This window comes from Megalobrama amblycephala, unplaced genomic scaffold (assembly GCF_018812025.1).
Source record: "Megalobrama amblycephala isolate DHTTF-2021 unplaced genomic scaffold, ASM1881202v1 scaffold490, whole genome shotgun sequence".
NCBI classification, from domain to species: domain Eukaryota; kingdom Metazoa; phylum Chordata; class Actinopteri; order Cypriniformes; family Xenocyprididae; genus Megalobrama; species Megalobrama amblycephala.
The window spans coordinates 22,265-50,001 of record NW_025953408.1 but is presented as its reverse complement, the minus strand read 5'-3'; the positions used below and the strand labels follow the sequence as shown (position 1 = coordinate 50,001).

At 38.3% G+C, this 27,737-nt stretch overlaps 1 protein-coding gene across 1 annotated transcript; it reads right to left on the bottom strand.

Annotated features, from left to right (window-relative positions):
* Positions 1 to 728: 728 nt before the first annotated feature.
* On the bottom strand, positions 729 to 26,518 carry LOC125261804 (NACHT, LRR and PYD domains-containing protein 3-like). Its single transcript, XM_048180353.1, has 10 exons — positions 26,355 to 26,518; positions 26,000 to 26,092; positions 25,722 to 25,835; positions 19,601 to 19,714; positions 17,004 to 17,099; positions 14,979 to 16,802; positions 9,177 to 9,347; positions 8,297 to 8,467; positions 6,053 to 6,226; positions 729 to 1,219 (listed from the first exon to the last, which is right to left on the bottom strand). The coding sequence occupies exons 2-10, from the start codon at positions 26,047 to 26,049 to the stop codon at positions 1,021 to 1,023; spliced, it is 2,913 nt and encodes a 970-aa protein (XP_048036310.1). The 5' UTR covers positions 26,050 to 26,092; positions 26,355 to 26,518; the 3' UTR covers positions 729 to 1,020.
* Between the last annotated feature and the right edge of the window lie 1,219 nt (positions 26,519 to 27,737).

Sequence of the window (27,737 nt, the reverse complement as noted above, 5' to 3'; positions counted from 1 at the left end):
CATTACTGCATGCATTACGTTTCAGAAACCCACTTTAAAAATGACAGAAAACTGAATACTGGTCAAATACAATAGATCACTGCTAAGACATGGCATGGACCATTTTATGGTCCATTTTTTTCAGCTTCTTAATGATTTTTAGTACATTTAATATAGATAAAGGCAAGTTATTGACAACATTATTTCTATTATATTTAATTTCATTTCAAAAATTGGGCTGCATGCAGATGGGGTGTGTGGACATCCGTGAACCCTCCTGATGATGAAAATTACACAATGCGGACGGTGCCCGGACGCCCGAAGTATAGGCTTACTTTGGGGTTAAGCCCGTAATAGTGGGCTCCCAAACTGCCCGGGTCCTTATGCACGTGCATACCCTGCATACCCAGATGCTACGCCACTGAAGACATTGTTAAAATAGTCAACGTGACTACAGTGGTTCAACCTTAATATGATGAAGCGATGAGAATACTTTTTGAGTTGGCATTCAGACGTAAACACGAGAGCTCTGCAACGTAAATAGTGTAGCAGAATGACAGGGGAGAGACAAATCTTTTGAATAAAGTCGTTATTTTTTGTTTTGTTCTGTTTTTGCACACAAAAAGTATTCTCGTCACTTCATAACATTAAGGTTGAACTACTTGTAGTCACGTTGACTATTTTAACCATGTTTTTACTACATTTTTAGACCTTGAATGTGGTCATTTTATTGCTTTCAATGGAGGATAAAAAAATTTCATCAAAATATCTTAATTTGTGTTCTGAAGATGAACAAAGGTCTTACAGGTGTGGAACAACATGAGGGTGAGTAAATAATGGCAGAAATTTCATTTTTGGGTGAACTAACAGTAAATGATTAATTACTTACACACAGAGAGACTGTAAGACATGAAAACACTCATATATCCATAGATCATATTCACATCACAGAATTAAACTCTTATTAAAAATTGAATTATCTTATATTCTCCAGTTACACACATATGAGGCTGTTACTGAACTTGAGTCAATTTAAAGGCTTTAAATAAAAATATACTCGCAATATTTTAATGTGTTCAGTTTATAATGTGGATCATCCTTCAGAACAGACAGCAACGTCACTCCTGATTGTCCTAGTTTATTCTCAGACAGATCCAGTTCTTTCAGGTGTGAGGGGTTTGATCTCAGAGCTGAAGCCAGAGCAGCACAACCTTCATCTGTGATATCACAATATCTCAACCTGTAGAGAACAATGACACAGTTTGAATTATAGTTCAAGTGTCGTTGTTATTCACTCTGGTCTCAGATCAGGAGAGGAGATAAAATGACAAGCATTGCCACATACTGAAACTGTCATGTGCTTCAGGACTGAACAGACACACAGAGTTGAATGTGAGATATTGTTTCATAGCGATATAAGGACGGTTCTGACTGGAGAAACAGTCTCTTGCACCTCTAATTCACTCCTACAGGAGGACATTAGTTTAATATTATTCTCTCTGTTTATCCCGAGGTTTACCATAGTCAGTCGGGTCCAAGCCGTATCCAGATTAGATTGAGAACCTGTGCCTAGACACGACGACAATGCAGCCCTGAAGTGTCAGCACAGATTGTGTCAACTAGACCATCCCCTGTGAATACGATCTCCAACTACATGGAACTGGATTAACAATGACATAATTTTCTTTAAGAGCTGCTCTACAGCCAAAATTATTTCCATTTTATCACTGTAAAGCTGCTTTGACATAATCTGCATTGTAAAAAGCGCTATATAAATAAAGGTGACTTGACTTGATTTGTTTCACAGGATCCACATGTTTCCATTACACATCGTTTATTAACTCTTCTGATCAAACATATAATTGTGTCATGTTTGATCTCATCTGGCAGCTTATAAACTGAATGGAAATGTGGTGAACTCAATAGAGATATTCACTGTCCTAATGCAGTGGTTCCCAAACTTTTTAGAGTGAAGTACCCCCTGAGGAATTTACCATCCTTCTGCGTACCCCCTCTCTTCCAGACTGCACCTTTTCCATTAAAGGATAATATTTGTCCCCTAAATTGACTTTCCATTGCATTTAATTCTGACAATACTGTGAAGAACATCACTTAAAGGTCCCATGGCATGAAAATTTCACTTTATGTGGTTTTTTTAACATTAATATGAGTTCCCCTAGCCTGCATATGGCCCCCCAGTGGCTAGAAAAGGCGATGGGTGTAAACCGAGCCCTGGGTATTTTTCTTTGCCTTTGAGAAAATGAAAGCTCAGACGACCCAATCTGGAATTTTCCCCATATGTCGTTATACGGGGAAAGGTTACCTCCCCTTTCTCTGCTTTGCCCGCCCATGAGAAAATGAGCCACTACAGTGAGATTCGAGCACAATATTTTTTTTTTTTTCCTCGAGAGACATCATGCCTTGTAAACAAGCGAAGCATGGCAGTTGCTCAGTGTTTTGATGTACAAATGAACACCTTAGTATTTTTTAGTTCCTTCATCCGAGCCTATGAAGAAACAGTGGGTTAATTATATTTTCTCTGGAAATGCGCCGATACAACATCCCATAGTTTTGTATGTCTGCGCCACACATTTCACCGACGTCTGTTTCCTCAGCGTGGGCCAATACAGTCCAGTTACTGTCGCTAATGTAAAGGTAGATAGCATCAAGTATGTGTGTGAATACACACACTGTAACGCATTGTTGTGCATTTCTTTTTTGTTTGGATAACCGTTCTGCTGTTGGCGCACGCGATATCCACATTTCCAGATTGCAGAGCTTGATGTAATTGTAATATGAAAGATTGTAAAAACCTTTAAGATTTATGAAATATAAAATATGTAAACAAATAAATGATGTTGGCATAGTAACACATTTTCCACAACGGCACCTATCCGAAAAGGTATTTGTAATAATGGCAGAGGTTTGACTAATTTAGTTGCACTGATTAGTGTTTATAGCTAATAATTATATATATATAATATATATACGATAGCAAATCAGAGCAACTTGAAAAGCCAACAATGTAGGCTAGCATTAGCTACATGATAATAATTGTAACAGCATACATAAACAAACCAACTAAAGTACCGTATCCAGACACAGTGTTTTAAACTAACCATTTGGAGACGTCCTGCTGTAGCCGCAGAGTTGCAACTTCTTCATCCAGTGTTTCTCCATTCGGATTAGATTCTGGGTCAAACTGATCTGCGTGTCTACGAGCCATTGAGATACATCCACTGTCAACATTAGCGCATGGTCCCTTGGCCGCGAGCTGGTTAAGGCCACACCCTGGGAACCTGGTTGTGCTCTTTGATACCAATCTTTCATTTGAAGGCCATGTTACTAGCATCTGTAAAACTGCATTCTTCCATCTGAAAAATATATCTAAACTATGACATATGCTCTCAATGAAAAATGCAGAACAGTTAGTAAACATAACTCAAGGCTAGACTACTGTAACGCTCTACTGGGTGGTTGTTCTGCTCGCTTGGTAAATAAACTACAGCTCGTACAAAATAGATAGAGACAAAAATGATATCTCGATATTTTCTGGGATTTTTAGCCATAACCATAATCAGACTATATTTTAGCTGAGTCTGTCTTTCTCTCTCTCTTTCCCAAACATAGCTGATGTGCAGCCATTACAATATTTCAGTTTTGTTTTTTAATGGCAAGGTGGTCAATTTCTTTTCGTTTCTTTAGTTAATTTAGAAATATTTTGGGAACATTCTATGTTTGTTAAAATCAAGTTTTTTTTTTTTTTAAGAAACAACTGAGCTGCCAGCCGCAGGAAGCGCAATAAGCATATGTTTGATCAATTTAGCCTTCTTCACAAATCAACACGACTTGCATAAAATAATATTTATGGATGAGAAAAAAAAAAAAAAAAAAAAAAAAAACACAGACTCAGCTAAAATATAGTATGATTATGGTTATGGCTAAAAATCCCAGAAAATATCGAGATATCATTTTTGTCTCTATCGCACACCTTTATATAGCCTATTTAATTAATCTTTGCTTGTTTGGTACACAATCCACTGATCATAAAGCTTAAAAAAAACTTATCTTAGGTTTTCTCAACGATATCTGGTTGTCCTGCATCTTCAATAAACAAGTTAAAGTTAGTCCATAATGCAGCTGCTAGAATTCTTGCCAGTAGTTTTTACTTCTAATAAAGCTCAAATTAGGGTTAGGGTTAGGGTTAGTGTGCTGGAAACCCTTGTAGCAAACGCAGACGTCACGTCCAGGCAGTCGAACTGTAATGTGGCAGACGCAGACGTCACGTTCGGCAGACGCAGACGTCACGTTGATCGCGTAAACGATTGGCTGATGTTTTTAAGGCCCTACCTCGTGCACAGATGATGTATATTAATAATATTCCTTTCAGTGCACCTAATAAATAGTCTTTTATCACTTAGTAAAGACAGTTTCAAGTAATATTGCAAAAATGTATAAAACAAAACATCCTCTTTACCACCTTTAAGTCTTCGTCGTCAGCTAGGAACCTGGGTGTGCTCTTTAATATCAATCTTTCATTTGAAAGCCATGTTTCTAGCATCTGTAAAACTGCATTATTCCATCTTAAAAATATATCTAAACTACAACATATGCTCTCAATGACAAATGCAGAACAGTTAGTTCATTCGTTCATGACCTCAAGGCTAGATTACTGTAACGCTATACTGGGTGGTTGCCCTGCTCGCTTGATAAATAAACTACAGCTCGTACAAAATGAAGCAGCTAGAGTTCTTACTAGAACTAGGAAGTATGACGATATTAGCCCAGTTCTGTCATCACTGCATTGGCTTCCTGTTAAACATCATATAGATTTTAAAATCTTGCTAATTACTTACAAAGCATTAAATGGTTTAGCTCCCCAGTACCTGAGCAAGCTCTTAATGCATTATAGTCCTTCACGTTTATTGCGATCTCAGAATTCAGGCCAGCTGATAATACCTAGAATAATCAAAATCAACCGCAGGCGGTAGATCCTTCTCCTATTTAGCACCTAAACTCTGGAAAAAACTTCCTAGCATTGTTCGGAAAGCAGACACACTCTGTCAGTTTAAATCTAGACTAAAAACGCATCTCTTTAACCTGGCATACACATAACGCATTATCAATTTATGTTTTCAAATCCATTAAAGGATTGTTAGGCTGCATAAATTAGGTCAGCCGGAACTGGGAACACTTCCTATAACACCAGATGTACTCGTTATATCAGAAGAAGAATGGCATCTACGCTAATATTAGTCTCTCTGTTTATCCCGAGGTTTACTGTAGTCAGCCGGATCTGGGCCGTATCCAGGTGAGATCGAGGACCTGCGCCTTGACACGACCACAACTCAGCCCTGAAGTGTCAGCAGAGATTGAGTCAACTAGATCATCCACTGTGAAGGCCTCATCGACAAGACAGCCAGTAGCACAGTTCCTCAACAAACCGTCCATACCGGCATGATGAATACGATCCTCAACTAGATGGAATAAATACTTTGACTGTTGTGATCCCATCGGACTTATTATGATTCAGGAAGCTATCATAAAGCATTATTCGCTGTTAGCCAAAGGAGAATTGGACCCCTGACTGAGCCTGGTTTCTCCCAAGGTTTTTTTCTCCATTTTAACACCTGTTTGCCACCTGATGTCACCTGTTGGAGTTTGGGTTCCTTGCCGCTGTCGCCTTTGGCTTGCTTAGTTGGGGACACTTGACATTTGATATTCAACAGTGTTTTGATCTGCCTGCATTGACACCATTGTATGCAAACTGAACTGAGCTGGATGATGACATCACTGTTTACTCCAGTGCTGATATAGATAAATTAACTAAATTAATAACTATTGATTCTTGCATCGGAATGAATCAATACTGAATTTACTTAAGCTGGACAATGACACAATTTTCTTTAAGAGCTGCTGTGCAGCCAAAGTTATATACCAGTTATCTATGTAAAGCTGCTTTGACACAATCTGCATTGTTAAAAGTGCTATATAAATAAAGGTGACTTGACTTGACTTGACTTGACGTTTTACTGAGGACAAAGACATGTGAATATCAGAGAGATGATCTTACCCCAGTATCTCCAGTTTACAGTGAGGATCCTCCAGTACAGCAGACAGCAGCGTGACTCCCAAATTCCCTAGTTTATTCCTTGACAGATCCAGTTGTCTCAGGTGTGAGGGGTTTGATCTCAGAGCTGAAGTCAGAGCAGCACAACCTTCATTTGTAACTCCACAATCCATCAACCTGTAGAGAACAATGACACAGTCTTCACTCTCTCAGATCTGATCAGATCAGATTAGCAGTGAATCCATTATTAAAGAGAAAGTACAAACTTAAAGCACAAATTAATATGTGAGAAATCACTGAGATCTGAAATTTCACAGAGCTGTGTGTGTGTGTGTGTGTGTGTGTGTGTGTGTGTGTGTGGTTTTACAAAATTAAAAACAATACTTTAGAAAGTCAATGCAGAGAGATGAACAGTGAGAATGAATCCAGCATGTTCTTAATTTTTCATTTGTGTTGAGCTTGAATCTGTTTAAAGTCAAGTGATTGAAACATTGATTGTGTGTAAAAAGTGTGTCTTGATATGGCTATGGCTGCAAAACCAAACTATCCTTCTGGAACAGAAAAAAAAAGTGTCAAGAACAAAGAAAGTATGTATTTTATAATTTTCTTATTTAGTCTTGACAAAGCAATAAATTCATAAGCAAGTCATATACACATTAATAAGCAAAATGTTTTTATGCATGGAGCCCTCAGGATCGGCGCTTATGGTTTTATAAACAAGGCCCAGTTCTACGCTGGATTTACAGATCATTTGAAACTGAAAGATGGAGCGGTCACAGCGATAATGATCCAGGTTATGAGTTGGAACCACAGGTGGTGAGTAAAACTGCTTTAAATGTCTGTTTTGTTGGCAATTGATAGTTTTCAAGTGACTGAAAACTATGAATAGGCGCCTAATGCATATAATGTAAACAACACAAACGTAATGAATTCATAAATTCATTATTCATCATTCACTATACGCTATAATCATTATAGTGATTCAAAAGTTATACATGGATAATGCGATGGTGTATTGTGTGTGTTTAAATTTAGCTGACCATTGATAGCTTGCAGACGATCTCTACACAAAAGCTGCTCATGCTTGTCGCTCTATCTCCGCTCACAACGACACACCTCCAGGCACTCGGCTGTTTTCGGAAAGACTCAGTACAGCGTATGTATCTTTTATAAATATGATAAAACTAAAAACTTTTTGGCGATATGAAGGATGCTATACTACTCTATAGGTACTTAAGTTTAACATGAGATTGGCAGAAAGTGTGTGTGATACCCCCCCTTTAATGAGAAATAAACATTCCTGTTCAGTATTACAAGCTGTCGTGTGATTCAGGTACTTAAAAAAACAATATCTATTAGGCTAAAATTAACTCATTTGGAGAATTATTAATTTATTTTCGTACGTTTACCTAAGCCTTCTTCACTCTAAAAAATGCTGGGTTGTTTCAACCCAGATTTGGGTCAAAGTGGATAAACCCAACCGTTGGGTTAAAAGTTGATTTTTTTTGTTTGTTTGTTTTTTGAATAAAAAAGTAACCCAACGGTTGAATTTGTCCATATTTGACCCAAATTTGAAACAACCATGCCTTTTTTATTTATCATGCTGTAATTTTGTCAGGCATTTAGAAAGCCAATTTGGCTGTGTGTTATAGTTTTTCTGACAGCTAGATGGTGCCAGAGCATGACTATTAAAAAAACATTTATTTAGCTGTCAACAAAAATTTGTTCTTACTGCCAATTTAAGCAGTTTGAACAGGTTTCCCTTTACATATTTATATATGTTTGTCATAACTTGCAGTTATGTTTTAATTCCATTAGTATAGAAAACTGACAGTGTAGCTTGCATACTGAAAACCATTGTAATTATTAGGTTTTTTAAATTTGGGTTTTTTAAGAATTCACTGACAGGGGCCCCTTCACAAAGTTTTGCTTAGTTCCCCCAGAAGTGTAGGATCAGCACTGCTGAGTGTTTCATTCTATCCTCTATTATCAATAGAATGGACGGTTAACGCCAATATAGTTGCGTACACTTAACTTTATTGAACACAGCAAACCGGTCTGTACTATCAGATGCAAACAACATAAGACGACTGGTGTCACATCCATGCTGCAACAACAACCATCCCAACATTGAGGAGTAGATCATGTGTTCAATCATTTACAGCTCAATCAGCAGCAGAAAGAGGCTGAACAATTCAAATATACTTTACATTGTGATTCATGTGTGAGAGTCAAATATGATCTTACCACAGTATCTCCAGTTTACAGTGAGGATCCTGTAGTACATCAGACAGCAGATTCACTGACTTTCCAATTTTATTCTCAGACAGATCCAGTTCTCTCAGGTGTGAGGGGTTTGATCTCAGAGCTGAAGTCAGAGCAGCACAACCTTCATTTATGACACCACAATAACTCAACCTGTAGAGAACAATGACTGTAGTTTGTTATTCACTCTGGTTTCAGATCAGGAGAGGAGATATAATGACAAGCATTGCCACATACTGAAACTGTCATGTGCTTCAGGACTGAACAGACACAGAGTTGAATGTGAGATATTGTTTCATAGTGATATAAGGACGGACTGGAGAAACAGTCTCTTGCACCTCTAATACAATCCTACAGGAGGACATTTGCTTCACAGGATCCACGTATTTCCATTACATATCATTTATTTACTCTTGTGATCAAACACATAATTGTGTCATGTTTGGTTTAATCTGGCATCTTATAAACTGAATAGAAATGTGGTGAACTCAATAGAGATATTCAGTGTCCTAATGTACAAAGTAAGAACTATTGCCTTCACATGCACTGAGATCATGTTCCTCCAGATCATCACCCATTTACCTCCAGGCTACAGCTCTACACTGTATTTCACAGTTAAATTCATGCCATGCATTATGACATCTATGAGAACACAATGAGCTCAGATGATTTCAGAAAAAGAAGAAAATAAGATGGAAATTAAAAGAGAAGAGCAGGTGAAGGAGTATTAATCATCATTTGTGCTGAGATTTAGTGTGTTTAGTGAGTATTTATTTTACAAGTTGATTTTAGTTTTAGAATTTACATTAAAGGACAGGTTTTCCTGAGGACAACGATGTGGGAATATCAGAGATGATCTTACCACAGTTTCTGCAGTTTACAGTGAGGATCCTGTAGTACATCAGACAGCAGATTTATTGATTTTCTTATGTTATTCTCAGACAGATCCAGTTGTCTCAGGTGTGAGGGGTTTGATCTCAGAGCTGAAGTCAGAGCAGCACAACCTTTGTCTGCGATGCCACAATATCTCAACCTGTAGAGAACAATGACACACTCTTCACTCTCTCAGATCAGATCAGATCAGATCAGTTTAGCAGTGAATCCATTATTAAAGAGAAAGTACAAACTTAAAGCACAAATCAATATGTGTGAGAAATCACTGAGATCTAAAATGTCTCAGAGCTGTGTAGGTTTTTTTTTTTTTCTCCATTTTAACACCTATTTACCACTTGTTTGCCACCTGATGTCACCTGTTGGAGTTTGGGTTCCTTGCCGCTGTCGCCTTTGGCTTGCTTAGTTGGGGACACTTGACATTTGACTTGACATTTGATATTCAACAGTATTCTTGACATTTATTCAACAGTGCTTTGATCTGCCTGCATTGACACTATTCTTGAAGAGCTGCTGTGCAGCAAAAATTATGTACCAGTTATCAATGTAAAGCTGCTTTGATACAATCTGCATTGTAAAAAGCGCTATATAAATAAAGGTGACTTGACTTGACTGTGTATGTGTGTGTGTGCGTGCACGTGCGTGTGTTTACTAAATTAAAAAGCAATACTTTAGAAAGTCAATGCAGAAAGATGAACGTGATGAACAGTGAGAATGAATCCATCATGTTCTTCACTTCTCATTTGTGTTGAGCCTGAATCTGTTTAAAGTCAAATGATTGAAACATTGTGTGTAAAAAGTGTGTATTTCAGTTTGACTCAGTCCTGTGGTATCATGTTACTGAGGAGCAGAGCCGATCCTCTCTATACACAAACTACACAAGTTGTGTAGAGCGCCTGAACCACCAGGAGCCCCCTTGCTCATCACTATATAAAATAAACATAACGGTAATTTAACATAATATAAACATTTCTTCAAAACATGCAAATATATGTGCGGTGTCTACTAAACATTTGCAGAGTCGTGTGGAATTTTTTTTTAAATAATGATTTATATTTATTCAGTAACTGTTTTGGACTCGGACATCATGCAGTGCAGTAAATAATATCTATGCGTCTTGACATGACTACGGCTGCAAAACCCAACTATCCTTCTGGAACAGAAAAAAAGTGCCAAGAACAAAGTAAGTATGTATTTTTGTAACATTTTAATTTCTTATTTAGTCTTGACAAAGCAATAAATTCATAAGCAAGTCATATACACATTATTAATCAAAATGTTTTTATGCATGTTTTAATGAGAAATAAACATTCCTGTTCAATATTACAAGCTGTCGTGTGATTCAGGTACTTTAAAAACAATTACCTATTAGTCTAAAATTAGCTCATTTGGAGAATTATTGATGTATTACCGTATGTTTACCTAAATTTAGGCCTTATTAGACTTATTTAGGCCTACTTAAGACAATATTTGTAGTTTTACTTAGTATTTACTAAAAGTGCAGTTTATTATCTAGCTAAGTCTTACTAGTACTTTAATGGTTGTACTATTTAAAGTGTCACTGAACATGATAAATGGCATTTTAAAAAATGATTAATAGCTTGTCTTGCTGTATTCTTAATGTACAAATGCATAAAGAAAAACAAGAACTGATGAAAAGAAGTCCTTACTCATAGTGAAATTTCAGGTCTGGCTGTTGTTCACTGGCTGATGAGACAATTTGTAGTAGTAGTAGTAGTAGTAGTAGTCGTCGTCTTTATTTCGAACTCAAGTTTAAAAAAAATAAATTAAAAAAATAATATATTATATAAAAACACAAAATTAACAAAATATATATTGAAGAAAAAAATAAAAAATAAATAATCAATAACATAATAAACACAAAATTTAAACATAATACTCAACCCGTTCGAAAATGGATAGGTAGAAGCCATAGGCTTATTAAATCCTACCCCAGTACTTCAAATCCAAATCCCAATTAAACCAGATAAATCCGACATACCATTTTAAATAACACAAAGATGCTACTCCAATTTCCATCCTACCATATCTAACAATTAATGTAAGGAAGAACAAACCGAAACAAAATTCATGCAGCATTAACAACAACTAAATTATCTCTCTCCCTCCCCACTTCTGTACTTATCAAAAATAAATGTCTTGTATCTTTGTTTAAATTGCAAGATATTTACACTTTCTTTGATAGAATTATTCAAACTATTCCACAAAATCACCCCACAAATTGAAATGCACATACTTTTGAGCTTTGTTCGACTATTCTGCCGTTTCAAATTTAAAGCCCCTCTCAAATGATAACCCCCCTCTCTATCTATGAACAGCTGTTGTAAGTTTTCAGGCAGGTGTTTATTTTTTTCTTTATAGATTATTTGTGCAGTCTTAAATTCTACCATATCTTTAAACTTTAAAGTACGTAATTTTAAAAACAGTAAATTGGTATGCTCATAATATCCTACTTTATTTACTATCCTAATTGCTCTTTTTTGTATTGTGCTTAATGTTTATAAGGTGGTTTTGTAGGTGTTGCCCCACACTTCAACACAATAATTCAAGTACGGCAAGACAAGTGAGCAATACAAAATATAAAGTGCTTTCTCATTCAACACATGCCTTGCTTTCCCCATCACTCCAATACTCCGTGCAACTTTTGCTCTGACATGTTTAATATGGAGTTTCCAGCAGATTTTGTAATCCAGAATCACACCCAAAAATTTGTTTTCATATACTCTATCTATTTCAATATTATTAATAATTATTTTTACTTGTGTATCAATTTTATGATTTCCAAACAGAATCAATTTTCTTGTCAGTAAGATGAAAACATTGCACTTTTTTATACTCTTTTTATACTCCATTGGACCTTTTTAACATTTTTTTATAGCGCCTATTTATACTCAGGGTCGCTCAAAGGTTTTATTATTATTATTATTATTATTATTACTACCTACCTTTTAATTGGGTCAGAATCAAAAAAAAAAATTTTTTTCTTTTTTGTTCAATCACAATCTCATGAATTCTCTAATTATAACCAATGTTGTAAACATGATAAATAAGATATTCAGATCTGTAATGGGAGCGCACTCTGCTTGCTTTCCATTTTGAAAAAGGCCCAGCAGAGGTTGTACTTCCTTCGCCAGCTGGGGAAGTTCAACCTAACACAGGAGCTGCTGAAACATTTCTGCTCTGCCATCATCGAATCCACCCTCTGCAGTTCAATTACCATCTGGTTCAGCTCAGCTACCAAATCTGACCTCAGAAGACTACAGAGGGTAGTCCGGTCTGCTGAGCGAATCATTGGTACAACCCTCCCCACTCTCCAAGAACTGTACTTAGCCAGAGTGAGAAAAAGGGCAAAGATCACCACTCTGGACCCCTCACATCCAGCACACAACTGTTGCCATCCGGTCGATGCTACAGAGCTCTGAACACCAGAACAACCAGACACAGGAACAGTTTCTTCCCTCAAGCAATCCATCTCATGAACACTTGACAAACACAGAACACACAACACTATTACACATTATTTACTTAAAACACTTATTTATATCTCAATTTGCACACATAACTGTACATACAATTGTCTATAATATATATTGTTTTTTGCTTTTTTTGCACTTTGTCTATCTTGTAAATTTGTATATTATTATTTTATTCTTTTTATTATGTGTCTTGTCTTGTCGCTGTCACTCTGTTGCACTGTGGAGCTTGTCACTAAAACAAATTCCTAGTATGTGTAAACAACATACCTGGCAATAAAGCTCTTTCTGATTCTGATTCTAAAGCTCTTTCTTTCTGTTTATAACACATTGACATTAAGAATAAAAGTTTTGTTTTTCATGCTGCTAAGAGGACTATCTGCAATTTACACACTGAAAAATAAGGTTATTTTGTTTTTTACTTGCGCGCACAGTCTCGAGCCTTTGATAGCATTCACGAACACAAGTGCTCGACACTTGCGCACTAGAGAGATTCATGCTTGTCTAGTCTTTTTCGCTCAAATAGTTACAACAAAATGTCTTTGTACTCGTTTAAAATAGAGTTACTGATATCTTTTAATCCCCTCACGCGAGTGCTCTTCAACACAGTCAGCTATTGTGTTTGTTGTTACTCTTGTTCTGTCTTCTCCATTTCTTTTCATACTGAAACAACAGCCTGTTTCAGTGCTGACACCTTGTGGACAAACTAAATTATAGTGCAAAAACTATTCAATGTGAGCGTGCAAAGTGCCTTCAGGCTATATTGTTCTTTGCGGTTCGAAAAGCTGTGCTGCATGCGTACACTATGTGCGTTGTCTGCTGATGATTACAGCGTCACGCACACTGTAGACCTACGCCTACCCTGGTGTACGTGTAAAAAACGGAGTAATATTCACGCTAATTTTGAACGCAAATAATAAAAATACATTTATATGTAGCATGATGCGGGCCACAAATTTAATGCTGATGGGCCGGATGCGGCCTGCGGGCTGCCTGTTGAGTACCCCTGCTTTATATATTTAAGGGTTTAAACGCATAGCGCTGAAACTCTATTGTAATTGTTAAAGGATTAGTTCACTTTCATATAAAGTTTTCCTGATAATTTACTTACCCCCATGTCACCCAAGATGTTCATGTCTTTCTTTCTTCAGTCGAAAAGAAATTAAGGTTTTTGATGAAAACATTCCAGGATTATTCTCCATATAGTGGACTTCAATGGCCTCCAAAAGGTTGAAGGTCAAAATTACAGTTTCAGTGCAGCTTCAAAGGGCTTTAAACGATACCAGATGAGGAATAAGGGTCTTATCTAGTGAAACGATCGGTCATTTTTGGAAAAAAATTTAAATGTATATGCTTTATATAAACAAAAGATCGCCTTCCAAGTGCTTCCGCCAAAACCGTACTTTCATATTTTTCATAAAGCTTACGCTGTATGTCCTACGCCTTCCCTATTCTATTTACGGAAAAAATGTAACTGGTGCTCTATTCGGTCCGTAAATAGAATAGGGAAGGCATAGGACATACAGTGATAAGGAGTCACAGCCAATAAGCACGCTTGTTACTGTGTGACGTTAGTCAGTGATCGCTCGCTAAAGAGAGAGGAGCATCAAGTGTTCTGAGGCTGAACATTAACGATAAATTTCTATAAAGTGGACATTTATTTTGTGAGTCACTGAAACAATGTAAGTGTGCTTTGCTATACTTTACAAACATAAATAGTCTCCCATTAAAGTGACTATGTGATTGTTCTTGCCTATTATGATGATTTATTGTCATTACTGTCTACTGATTGTTATCTTTAATTCTTTGTTAATTTCAGACCACATCTATACAAATGTCCACAACCTGTGCCTAAATAAGAAATGCCCTGTGGTCTGACTGTGCTGGCAATTGCTGTCAATCCTTAATCACTTATTAAAATCTGGAAACTGAATCCTGCCTCGGGTGTCCTTACCGACACACCAGTGTGAACAATCCCTCAGCCTGAAGAGAGATGAAAATCAAATAGTATAATAAATAGTTAAGGGTGCCCTAGAATTTAAAATTGAATTTACCTTGGCATAGTTGAATAATAAGAGTTCTGTACATGGAAATGACATACAGTTAGTCTCAAACACCATTGTTTCCTCCTTCATAAGTAAATCTCGTGCATGTGTTTTAGAAAACACGTCAAAATACTGACCACTAAACTCTGGACAACATCTGCAGCACTGAAGATTTATGAACTTTTATTTTCTTAATGTTTTAACAGTGAAGTGATTGTTCTCAGTGATACTTACCGAACTGATCTGGATTCTTTCATCACGGGCAGCAGCTTCTGAAGAACCTTTAGCTTTTCAGTTTTATTGTTTCTTTTAACAAAATTATTAATATCAAACACATCCAGCATCTTTTCTGATGTCAACAGCATAAAAACTACAGCTGACCACTGAGATGAAGAGAGTTTGGCTTCCTTTATTCTTCCAGATGTCAGATACTGTTGTATTTCCTCCACTAGTGAATGATCACCCAGTTCATTCAGACAGTGGAACAGATTGATGGATTTCTCAGGAGAGTCAATGATGCTGATCTTCTTCTTGATGTACTGAATGGTTTCCTCATTGCTGTCTGATCTGCTTCTTGTCTGTTTCATTAGTCCTTGTAGGAGAATCTGATGAGACTCCACTGACAGACCCAGAAGAAACCGCAGGAAAAGATCCAGATGCCCATTTTTACTCTGTAGAGCCTCATTCACAGCTCTCTGATGCAGCTCAGATAATGAAACAGTTTCTGTTGAATTTTGTCGAAACCAGTCCTTAACTTTAGATCGCAAACTCTGTTTGGTGATTGGGTCAAACACATTGATGTTGTTGTTTATGAAGGAGAGATGCACATATAGAGCTGCTAGATGTTCCTGAATGCTCAGATGAACAAAGCAGAAGACTTTCCCCTGATACAAGCCCAACTCCTCTCTGAAGATCTGAGTGCACAATCCTGAGTACACTGATGCTTCTGTCACATCAATGCCACACTCTCTCAGGTCTTCCTCATAGAAGATCAGGTTTCCTTTCACAAGCTGCTGAAAAGCCACTTTCCCCAGTTTGAGGATCATGTCTTCATCTTTCACGTTCTTCTCATAGTCCTTCTCATGTTTGATGTTGGTCTGAATGAGCAGGAAGTGTGTGTACATTTGAGTGAGAGTCTTGGGAATCTCTCCACTCTCTACTTCACTCAACATCTTCTCTAGAACAGTGGCTGAGATCCAGCAGAACACTGGGATGTGACACATAATAAAGAGGCTCCTTGATGACTTCAGGTGTGAGATGATCCTGTCGGCCAGACTCTGATCACTGATTCTCTTCCTAAAGTATTCCTCCTTCTTTGGCTCACTGAAGCCTCGTACCTCTGTCAGTCGATGGACACACTCAGAGGGGACGAGATCAGCTGCTGCTGGTCTGGAGGTGATCCAGATGAGAGCAGAGGGAAGCAGATTCCCCGCAATGAGGTTCGTCAGCAGCACGTCCACTGAGACTGTTTCAGTCACATCACACAACCTCACATCGCTCTGAAAATCCATAGACAGACGACACTCATCCAGACCATCAAAGATGAACAACACTTTATATTTGTCACTGGATATTTCCATTTCTTTTGTTTCAGGGAAAAAGACATGAAGAAGATCTGAAAGACTGAGTGTTTTGTCCTTCATCAAGTTAAGCTCTTTGAAAGGAAGTGGAAATATGAGCTGGACGTCCTGATTTTCTTTCCCTTCAGCCCAGTCCAGGATGAACTTCTGCACAGAGACTGTTTTTCCAATGCCAGCGACTCCCTTTGTCAGCACAGTTCTGATGGGTTTGTCTTGTCCAGGTAAAGGTCTAAAGATGTCACTGCATTTGATCGGTGTGTCCTCTGTTTCTGTTCTCCTGGACTGTGTCTCAATCTGTCTCACCTCATGCTCATTATTGATCTCTTCACTTTCACTCTCTGTGATGTAGAGCTCTGTGTAGATCTCATTCAGGAGTGTTGGGTTTCCCTGCTTTGATATTCCCTCATACAAACACTCAAACTTCTTTCTCAGATTTGATCTCAATGTTTTGAGGACTTCAGCACACCTAGAGTCATGGCTGTAAGATTAAAATACCAGATTATACAACTTAAACAGCCATAAATTACAAAATTGACTATTTGTATTATGTTATATATTATGTTTATATTATATTAACATCATTAGGTTTCTGAAATGTTTCAATTATTAATCATGTGTTTGAGTGATGTGTGAAGAGCAGCACCTAAAATTAAACAACAACAAAAGTCCTACATTTTACCTGAAACCAGGATTCATGCTTTCATTAAAGTCTTGTGGTCGAAACACAGGTGTGTACACAGTTTTGTTTTTAACTGGTCTGGATAGAAGATTTGACCTTAAATCAGAATGAAGAGGGTAAAGAATCAGACACACTGATATTGATGTAATTGTGTCTTTAATGAGTAACAGACCAACAGCTTTTACAGTGTGTGAATATATTAACAATACAATATCATTAAAGGGTTAGTTCACCCAAAAATGAAATTTCTGTCATTAATTACTCACCCTCATGTTGTTCCACACCCGTAAGACCTTCGTTCATCTTCTGAACTTTTTATTTTTGCCCAGAAAGCTACTAAAGACATATTTAACAGTTCATGTGACTACAGTGCTTCAACCTTAAATGTTATGAAGCGACGACAATAAGACGAGAAATAACGACTTTATTCAACAATATCTAGTGATGGCTGATTTCAAAACACTGCTTCATGAAGTTTCGAAGCTTTACGAATCTTTTGTTTCGAATCAGTGGTTCAAACTGCCAAAGTCACATGAACCATTGAAATTTTGAAACACTTATGACGTATCGAAGCCTCGTTTGCTGAAATCACATGATTTTGGCAGTTTGATTCACACTCCGAACCACTGGTTCGAAAAAAAAAGATTTGTAAAACTTTGTAAAGATATTGTAGAATAAAGTCGTTATTTTGTTTTTTGGCGCACAAAAAAGTATTCTTGTCACTTTATAACATTAACCACTGTAGTCACATGAACTGTTTTAAATATGTCTTTAGTAGCTTTCTGTTACAAGTTGCTGTGTAGGAACACACAACGAGGAATATAAGTTCAAGAGTCAGAACTTTACTAGGCAATCCAATGGAACATACAGGAACAAACGTTACACACACTAACAAAGTAAGAGAACGGACAACCATGGTGAGGAAGGTGACTGTTTATAAAGGGTGTGCTGATGATGGATAATGACGGTGAGTGTCTTCAGGTGCGGGTGATGACGTGCAGGTGCAGAACAGAGGGGATGGAACTGGTGACTGTGACAGTACCTCCCCCCTCCAGCAAGGCGCATCCTCGCACCGTAGAGGAATATCCAAAGTGGAGGGCCGGAGGGGGTTCGGGGGGGACGGTGAAGCTGGAGGATGATCCGAAGGCTCAAAGGTCCCAGCAGATGACGAGGGAGGGAGGAGCGTAGGTGACGGAGTCAGGGCGATGGGTTGAGGAGAGACGAGAACAGATGCTGGAGGCGGAGCCACGGGATCCTCAAGCCCCAGAGGAGATGGCTCACAGTAGTCCCGTGATGTAACCACATCACTGAGAGGAGGTGATGGTGGTGTAGCGGGACTGATGGGTGACAGCTCAGACAGGACAGCAGACTTGGTTGGGGTCAGGGAAGAAGGCAGAGATGGAGATACTTCCGAGAGAGGATGTGGCAGAGAGAGGCTGGTAGGAATTGAAGAGTCCAATATAAAGTTTTCAAACAGCTGGGAAGTGGCATTGTTTCAAACAGCTGGGAAGTGGCATTGTTGACTCACTCTCAGTGACGGGCGGGTGGGCGGGGCTTTGATCCTGCTCGTTGTCCTCGACACCTACTCCTTCGATGCTGGATGGGACCCTCGACTCGAACTTCTCCTCTGCTGGAAACACCTTAGGCTCCGGGATGATGTCAAGCTCGGTCGCTCCTCCTGGCGCGGGCTCTGACGTCACGGCGGGGTCGTCATCTCCATCTGTGGTGGGTCTCTGGTTGGGAACTGGGTTCGGAGGGGTTCCGGATCAGGGCCGCTTGAACTCCAAGCACTTCAGTAGGGCTTCCTTCCAGTTCAAGCCGGTGGTATCTGGGAGTTTGCAGGGTCCGTGGTATTTAGCCCCGATCCGGAATAGTTTATTCAAGTCATCATCCTCCAGCTGGCTGTTGGTGGCAAGGAGAAAAAACTGGGAAGTGAAAAACAAAAAATCGTGGTTCTCCTGAGCGACTGCGATGAATTTGGCCCATTCATCCATTAGGGAGGTCCGTTATTCTGTTACAAGTTGCTGTGTAGGAACACACACGATGAGGAATATAAGTTCAAGAGTCAGAACTTTACTAGGCAATCCAATGGAACATACAGGAACAAAGGTTACACACACTAACAACGTAAGATAACGGACAACCATGGTGAGGAAGGTGACTGTTTATAAAGGGGGTGCTGATGAGGGATAATGACGGTGAGTGTGTTCAGGTGCGGGTGATGACGTGCAGGTGCAGAACAGAGGGGATGCTGGGAAACGTAGTGCTGGAACTGGTGACTGTGACACTTTCTGGGCATTTAAAAGTATTAATTATCTTGCTGGTAATGCCGGCCTCACTGAACCATCGGATTTTATCAAAAATATCTTAATTTGTGTTCTGAAGATGAACCAAGGTCTTACAGGTGTGGAACAACATGAGGGTGAGTAATTAATGACAGAATTTTCATTTTTGGGTGAACTAACCCTTTAATAAACTGAAACTTGCAGGATTTGAACAGAGAATTTTTTGGCTCAAATACAGATCATTACACTGTTGTATATTAACAATTTCATAAAAATCAAATACTATAAGCATATTTTATAGAAATAACATACCTGAGATCAGGCCATTTGTCTTCACTCTTAAACTTTAGTGGCGGATCCATAGACCTGTTACTCTTCATAGACAAACAGCTGGACTCTGGGTTTGAGCTTTTCTGCTGGACTGAACTGTAACAGAGAACAGATTCAGTTTAATCCTTATCAGAGCCATTAAGTCTCTTGTGTGGAGTTTACATTGTTAATACATTGTAACGATTAGTACAAACTGAAGGCGAGATGATGAACCCAAGTGCAGTTTAATGTATCAAAGTGAACAAACAAAGCAACCAGTTGACATGAACTTGAACAGACTTGAACAGACCTGAACTTGAACAGACTTGACTTGAACAGACTTGACAATAAGACTCACCAACAGCAGGGTTACAATAAACAATACACGACAAAGTAACATGGGGAAGACAATGGCATTAAATACAAGAACTTAGAGAACACATGACTAAGACAACCAATGGGAAGTGACACAAGGAACAAGGGAACCAATGACAGAACAGAACTGAAAACCACATGACCATAAACAAGCAATCAGAACATGACACATTAGGCTTGTTTGAGACGCATTGGCGCTGCGCAGACCGATCGCCGTATGACATCAAAGTACGGGGAGAGTGATTGGAGAGCATTCAACTCCCTGTGCTTTTGAATTGCTCTTGCGGTACTTTGATGTCATATGCCAATCGGTCTGCGAAGCGCCGATGCGTCTCGAACAAGCCTATAGACTAAGGGAGAACATGAGGAGCAAGGGAAGCATGACACAAACAAGCAACATGAACCAAACTACAAAATAAAAGACATGAAATCATAAACATGAACATGAAACATGAACATGAAAACAAGAACATCACCCAAAACAAGACATTACATACATGTTCATTTTAGATTTAAAACAAAATAAAAAAGCATGCAGAATTACAAACTTATATAGTTACAGTATGTTGTGCAGTTTTACTGGAAAGAAGGAAAAAATATCTGATACCATTGTTCTCCATGACATTTCCTGATATCATTGACTGACTGTTTGATAAATGTTGATTCATACCCTGAGACTTTGTCACACATGAGGTTATCTCTCCCCTCCAGACACAGAACACGACAACAAAAGACAAGACACAAAACACGAGACAAGAGCACACAGCGAGTAAATGAACACTCAACCAGTGCACTCACAACAAGAGACAAAACATGGAGCATGAATGTCCGAACCCAACACTGAACCGAAACCGAACTAGACAGAAGTGTCGGGATCTAAACACCATGCTCCACACACAGTGTATCTCACAGACAGAAGACAAATCTGTAACACCCACACAAAAGGCATCTTTACACAGCCGATTTATGGCTGCTCTGAAGCGGGTCTGTATCTGCTCAGAATTCAGTGTAAAGACGCAATGCCACAATAAAGAAGACCTAAAATACGCCGGGTCTGACCCACCTCAGCCCCTAGTATCAAAGGTGACTCTGATACTGTTCTGGTTCAGTGTAAATAAACACAGAATATAGCCGCCGTAAACTACGTCATTGTCATGACAACCAAAAGTATTCCAGGTAGTCAGCTCAGGCGGCGTGAGATTCAAGAAGCAAGAGACCAAACATATAGGGCAAATAATAAAAATAATGTCTGCAACAAGGGGCACTGAAGTAAAAGAGTCCTGTACTCGCATCGTGAAGCAAACCACCAAAATAACAGCAGAGAATCGTATGAAGAGACTGTCAGATCAACACGCTGCTACATTTCTCTCAGATAAGATCACGTTAAATGCTTAATACAATCGGCGTCACTGTGATTGTGCATTGTTATATTATATTCCAAAAATCATCTCTTTGAGGACGATATTTCACCCACACACGACGGTCTGGTGAGTGGTGACAATTACTGTCCTGAAAAAAAAAAGATCGACCTCTTTTAATCCTGTTGTGATATACCCCCGAGTAGTAATGAATCATTTTTTGTAGCAACTGTAACAATTTTCAAGAAACAGATGTAGGGCATTGCTCGACAGAACTTACCAATGACTTTATCAATGAACAACATGATTTAACAAAGCTTCATTTGGTCCAAAAGATCCATTTCCTGACAGGAAACGCCTAGCCTTAACAGAAGTGATGACGTGACTTCTTTTAACAAAGGACTCTGTCTAAAGGACTTCTTAGCTCATCAGCAATAAACTAATCAGAACCCATCACGTGGATTTGATCACATTAAATCTATTGATTCTCTCACAAAACCCTCTTGTATTATCGGACGGAACAGGAAAATACCCATCAACGGATTTAAAGACGAATCTGTCCTATCAATACCTCCCTTGTGTTGACCGTCCATCGTGACCCGGTCACTCGTGACTCCGGTCAAAGTTTAAACTATGCTTAAGGACTCAATCTTGAATCTCAAAAGGGACAATTGTCGATTACTTAAAGTATTAACTATATACAGAATAATACATGCCATGATGTAATTACTAACATGTCTATTCAATGTATTCAATATGTGGGTTTTCTTCAAATGCATTATTGTAATCATTGTTTTAATTAGGTCAGTCTAGTAATATGTGTGTAAGAAGTGTGCCATGTTTGAGTTCTAAATGCAGAATTTATAATTCTCTGTAATTCTGTGTGTATTAAACATTGAAATTCAGTATCAGGAAAATATTAAGAAACTTTATAAAGTTGTTAATAAAACAGGAGAATGTTCTGCAGATAGCACGCGATGTGATCAATAGACAATAGACGAGGCGTGTCTAATCTCCGTAGCAACGTCTCATTGGAGGATCGCTCCCTTAAAACTATGCTGTCCGAACAAGCTAATGTCAGAAGCTGGAAGTCAGAAGTCGGTCAGAAATCGCTCGAAATCGGTCAGAAGCCATTAGCCGAAGCACCGCTACTTTGACCACGGCGGAAAAGTCGCATGGGTCATTGATAACTGACCGGGGCTGATTTTCCATCGAACACCCGACTTCAACCACGAGCTGCGCCGCTGATCATTCGACAGCCGTCACATCCAGACTCCGCAACCCTCTGTGAAATATCTAACCAAAGTCTCCCAAGAAGAGAGCCGCTCAAGCCAGACGCTCAGAACAGCGCGTTGCACCAGCCAACAGCATCCTTCAAAGCTTCCGCGCAACCCACAGGGCTTTCCCGAGAAGACGTCACCTGAAAGACAGCCAATCCAGAACGGGATTCCGCTGTACACGAGTCACGGAACAACCCGATTACCTCAGCTGTCACAGCAAACGCAGGTACAAGCAAACTTCTCTCTCTTGCTGGAAACTGGTGAAACTCCTTTAAACCTAAAGAATCAAGCCAAAGCTCTGCTTTTGTGATTTTCCTCAGGTTATGAGTTAAGTTAGCACTGAACTTGGGACTTTTCATAACTCATCAACTCCGCGAATGTGTGTGCATGTATGTATGTGTGTGTGTGTGTGTGTTTAGCCTTAGTTTCCTGTAATCATTAGAAGTAGTCAATAAATCTTGTTTTGATTTTCACATATACGAGTTTCTTGTGCTGTGTGTCAAATTACTGCCTTAAACGTAAAAGATCAAGTTACCTCTTGCTTATAATATAATAATTACAATAATAACAATAATCATAATAAAATATTGTTACTGTTGGCCGCAGAATAATATTTTATCCAGAATTGGTAAAATACTCTAACCTCAATTTTCGCTGGACGAATAATTGATGAAGTGTTAAATATTAACTCTGAATCATTTACAGTGAATCATTTACAGTTGATTCAATTCTTATTCCCTGTAACAATTAAATTGAGCTAATAAATAGGCTAAGTCCTTACATAGAAAATAACTATCAGTATCCTACTACAGAATTATGCACATTTTTGTGATTTTATGCCGCTTCAGAGTTGGTTTCTGTGCCGCTTTTTCTGTGTAAAGATGCCTAAAGACAAGACGACATGTCAGAGCTCTGCTACCAAAAGAATAAACCAGACCAAAGTGACAGAACCCTGACATCTGCGCATGTAATGTTCCCTTGTTATAATCAGTGAAATGTGTGGGTATCACTTTTGATAATGTGATTGGGTTTGATTCATGTTTCTTTTTTGTACTTTGTTGTAAAAACCCAAAGACTGATGTGTGGTATTTCCTTTTAATGTTAGTGTGTCTTAAGGGCCATTCACACCAAGAGCGATAACTATAAAGATAACTATAACTGTATTTGCATCCACACTAACGAACGATAACGGTCTGTTATTCTAAGCTCACACGCTGCGGTTTCAAAGTGTGTATAATATATTTTTGCTGTTCATGTTGCATTTACACGGCTTTAACCAGCAAATGTCCTCAGCATGCTATGTTTTGAGTGAATAGCTAGTAAAATCGATCTAATCTAACAGTGAATTTAGCTGACGAAGTCCATATGGTGGAATAAAAACAACCTGGTCTTTTTCACTGCAACTTCTAGCACTGGATACCTGAGGTCATTTTATGTTACAATGTTTGTTACCCTGGCATAATGATCTCATCGTTAATACTTCTCATCATTTATTCTGAGGGTATGACCAATTGTTTTCCATATATCCATTTCAAGTCTCTTTGAAAAGGGATTTTTCTGGTCCTCGATGATTAACTTCTCCGTAATGTCGTCTGCCATTTTCAAATGCGTGAGTCCTTAAAGGGAACCCCTGGTATTAAGACTTGTATGGCTTAATATAATGTAAATTATGTCTCTTACTGAAATATGTAGACAACCCATGAAAGGGATTTATGTCATTTTAAAAATCCACATTGTTTTATACATATTTTAGACAATGGGGGGCACCATTTTGTTTAGGCGCACAGTGTGTTCTACGTCGATGACGTCAAATGGTAGCACTCGGTAAGCTGCTGATGCTGCCCTGATGCTATTTTTACAGCAACACAACTCGGAATATAATATACAATGCCAATTTTCAGTCGATGGGCCACAAGAGAAGCGATGTAAGTCTTTACTGCTTCACTAGCGATAAGAGGAGAAAAGAATGGCAGGTTGTGAAGAATGTGGACGAATAAAACTTACGAAAGAACCGTGTCTTTGTTCTCTCCAATTTAGCCCTGATGCCTTTGATACTTTTCATCTGTATGTTTTGGTGCAACGGTAATCAGCCTTTTCAGTTTGAGCCAGAGCGCAAAATTAGTGAGGATGAAAACATCGAAGCTGTGCAATGTCTCTATGGCTATTCGAACTACTGTTGTATGATTGACGTGTAAAAATCATCTGATATGTCACCAGAATGCATTACACACAGTTAAACATGCTGAGAAGATGCTGCTGTTTTATGCGATCACAGTTATCCCGTGCATCACAGCGCACGCGAGCTTTGAGGCAGTCTGTCTCAATCGAGATGTGTTACAGGCTTACCTTCGTCAGTCTCCACGACAGGCGCAGCATTTGGTTAAAGCATATCCATCCACTTATATCCATCGCCAACTATAAGCTCAGTAGCTCTGGTCTACTAAAAGCCTCAAAGTCATAAGGGCTAAAGTGAAGAGAACAAAGACACGAATCTTTAGGAAGTTTTATTCATCCACATTCTTCACAACTTCCCATTCTTTTCTCCTCTTACCGCTAGTAAAGCAGTGAAGACTTACATTGATTTATTATATTTATTATATTATATTCCGATTTGTGTTGCTGTAAAAATAGCAACAGGGCAGTGTCAGTAGCTCACCGAGTGCAACCATTTGACGTCATCGACATAGAACGCACTATGCACCTTAACAAAATGGCGCCCCCCATTGTCCAAATATGTCATGGATTTTTAAATAATTTTTCTACTACATATTTCAATAAGAGACATTATTTACGTTATATTAAGCCATACAAGTCTTAATACCAGGGGTTCCCTTTAAATTACTGTATTCAAAACAAACAAATAAAAAAAAATCATAAATTCTTTTATCTATAAAGTATAGAAAAAGTTTTTTTATTTACACTATGTTGATATAAAAACTGTACATTTAACACTCATAGATGTGTCTCTGTGTGAGCAATACTATGTTAAAATATCAGATAAAGATAAAAATAACTATAAACAATTTACAAGAATAATTATTCATTATCAGAATACTGTTCTGATAACACAAAATGCCATACCATAATCATATTTTTATAGAAACGTTATACCTCAGATCAGTCTGTGTATCTCCACTCTTAAACTTTAACGGCGGATCCATAGACTTGTCACTCCCCATAGACACACAGCTAGAGTCTGGTTCTGATCTCTTCTGATGAAATGAACTATAACAGACAGATTTAATCCTTTATGATTAAAGTTTAAAATGTTATCCTTTAATCAATTTATCATCAAACATCTTTTCGTATCCTAACAAAACATCTTCTTGCCATCTTCAGACCTTTAATCATCATATAAAAGTGATTTAATGTAGTGTTTAGTGAAATACCTGCATCCTGGAGAAAAATCTTCATCTCTGGATGTGTGTGTTTCATCCATGATGAATCTGAACAGCTGAAACAGAATCTGATCTTCACTGACTCTGGATAGAAATGACAATCAAACACAACAATTCATCTTCTTCTCCGACTCTCAGGATCAAGAGACGCAGAGTTCACTCAAATACTACATGTTAGTTGCATGTTAACACAAATGCTAAAATAAACCACAGACAACACAAAACGATGAAACCATGTTAATTTGCTTCAAAGTGAAAAATATCAAACGCATTTCAAAGAATTATTTACGTCCTTCAGAGAAAATATTAATACGGAAGTCACCTGTCTCGATACCTGAACACTCACCTTGATCAACATTTAATATATCGATTAAAAAATCTTCTCCACCTTTTCTACCAAGTACTACACGTAAATTTATGACTTAGTTTTTATAAAGGTTCCTATAAAAACTGCTATTCCAGTAGCTGTTGTTAAAATGGATAAACATCAACTCTGAACATTTTACTTCCACTTTATATTGTGACAGAGGTGATGATGACGTCACGTCACGCGCTCGATCTGCACGTTTTGTGCATTTGTCCTTAAATAAATTATTACATGCATTCGTATAATGTTAGCATACAGTATAGCATGGCACATTTCTTGAGCGGTAAAGTTAGTTTCAGGTCAATATTCGCTGGATATTCTTCTATGAAGCGTAAGGGACCGTGTGAAAACTCCAATCAAAGTGAATAACTGTTAGCAATGTCCATTTTTTTTATCCTGTCTCCTATAAAGACAACATTAGTATTACGGCCTTCATCTCACATTCCTGTTGATATAAATGGCTGCTCATTTACAAACTGCTATTAGAGAGAAAAAAAAATGGCAAAACAGTACAAATGCAGTCAGTTTCCAGCACCATCAGTGCTTGGACCACTAATTATTCAAATTTATTGACCATCTGAACTAGTATGTGTCTTTACCTTGGCTTGTTTCTGCTGGTACTTGCTCCTTGTTCCTGTGGGCGTGTCTTCATTCCCATTGGCCAGAGATGTCATTTTGGTCTTCCCTTGCTAACTTCCCTAAGTTATGTTAACTCTGATGTATTTCCTTACTTAAACTGCACAAGTGCACACTACTGGGGAACACTTGAAATAACTCTAATTAGAAAGTCTTGAGCCCTTGATCACTTGGAATCTTCTACGGTGCCGATTTATTATTTACATTTTTCCCCTAATGAATTTGTTTGATGCATCATGCTATACATGCCTATAGGTATGCTTGGGCTGTTGGAGAAAATATATAAAATTACACAAACAATTAAAATAGCAAAAGAATAAACTTTAACTGTGTAACAAAGTCATTAATCTTAAGGTAGCCAAAAGGGAATTAGGGGAAGTGCTTAGGGAAGGTCACGAGTGTGTGAGGAACAAAGTGGAAACGTGAAGTGGAACACACACTGATACTGCTGCGGTACTGCGGCTTTCTTCTGATTCTTCCTCCTGTAGGCTTGGAGGAGACACTCAAATTGTTCAGTTTACTTCCTCAAAACACACTTTACACCAGCAAGGAAGCCATGAAAATTTTTCCAGAATAAAGAGCCAGACATTTTGAGTTTAATCATGCCTTAATTATTACTTTAAAATATAACTGTGGCGAGGGGGGCGTGGTTCAGCGAGGTCTGCGGCGGGAGAGAGCATCGGGAGATCTTTGGTGAGTGAGCGAGTTAAATGTAAATCACGAACA

What these genes read in the sequence shown, in the direction of transcription:
- LOC125261804 (XM_048180353.1), bottom strand. Translation starts at nt 26,049, where the DNA reads ATGGATGAAACACACACATCCAGAGATGAAGATTTTTCTCCAGGATGC. An exon ending in GATTTTTCTCCAGGATGCAG is followed by an intron (nt 25,836 to 25,999) that starts GTATTTCACTAA and finishes TGTCTGTTATAG; the next exon opens with TTCATTTCATCAGAAGAGAT. An exon ending in AGCATGAATCCTGGTTTCAG is followed by an intron (nt 16,803 to 17,003) that starts GTAAAATGTAGG and finishes TTAATCTTACAG; the next exon opens with CCATGACTCTAGGTGTGCTG.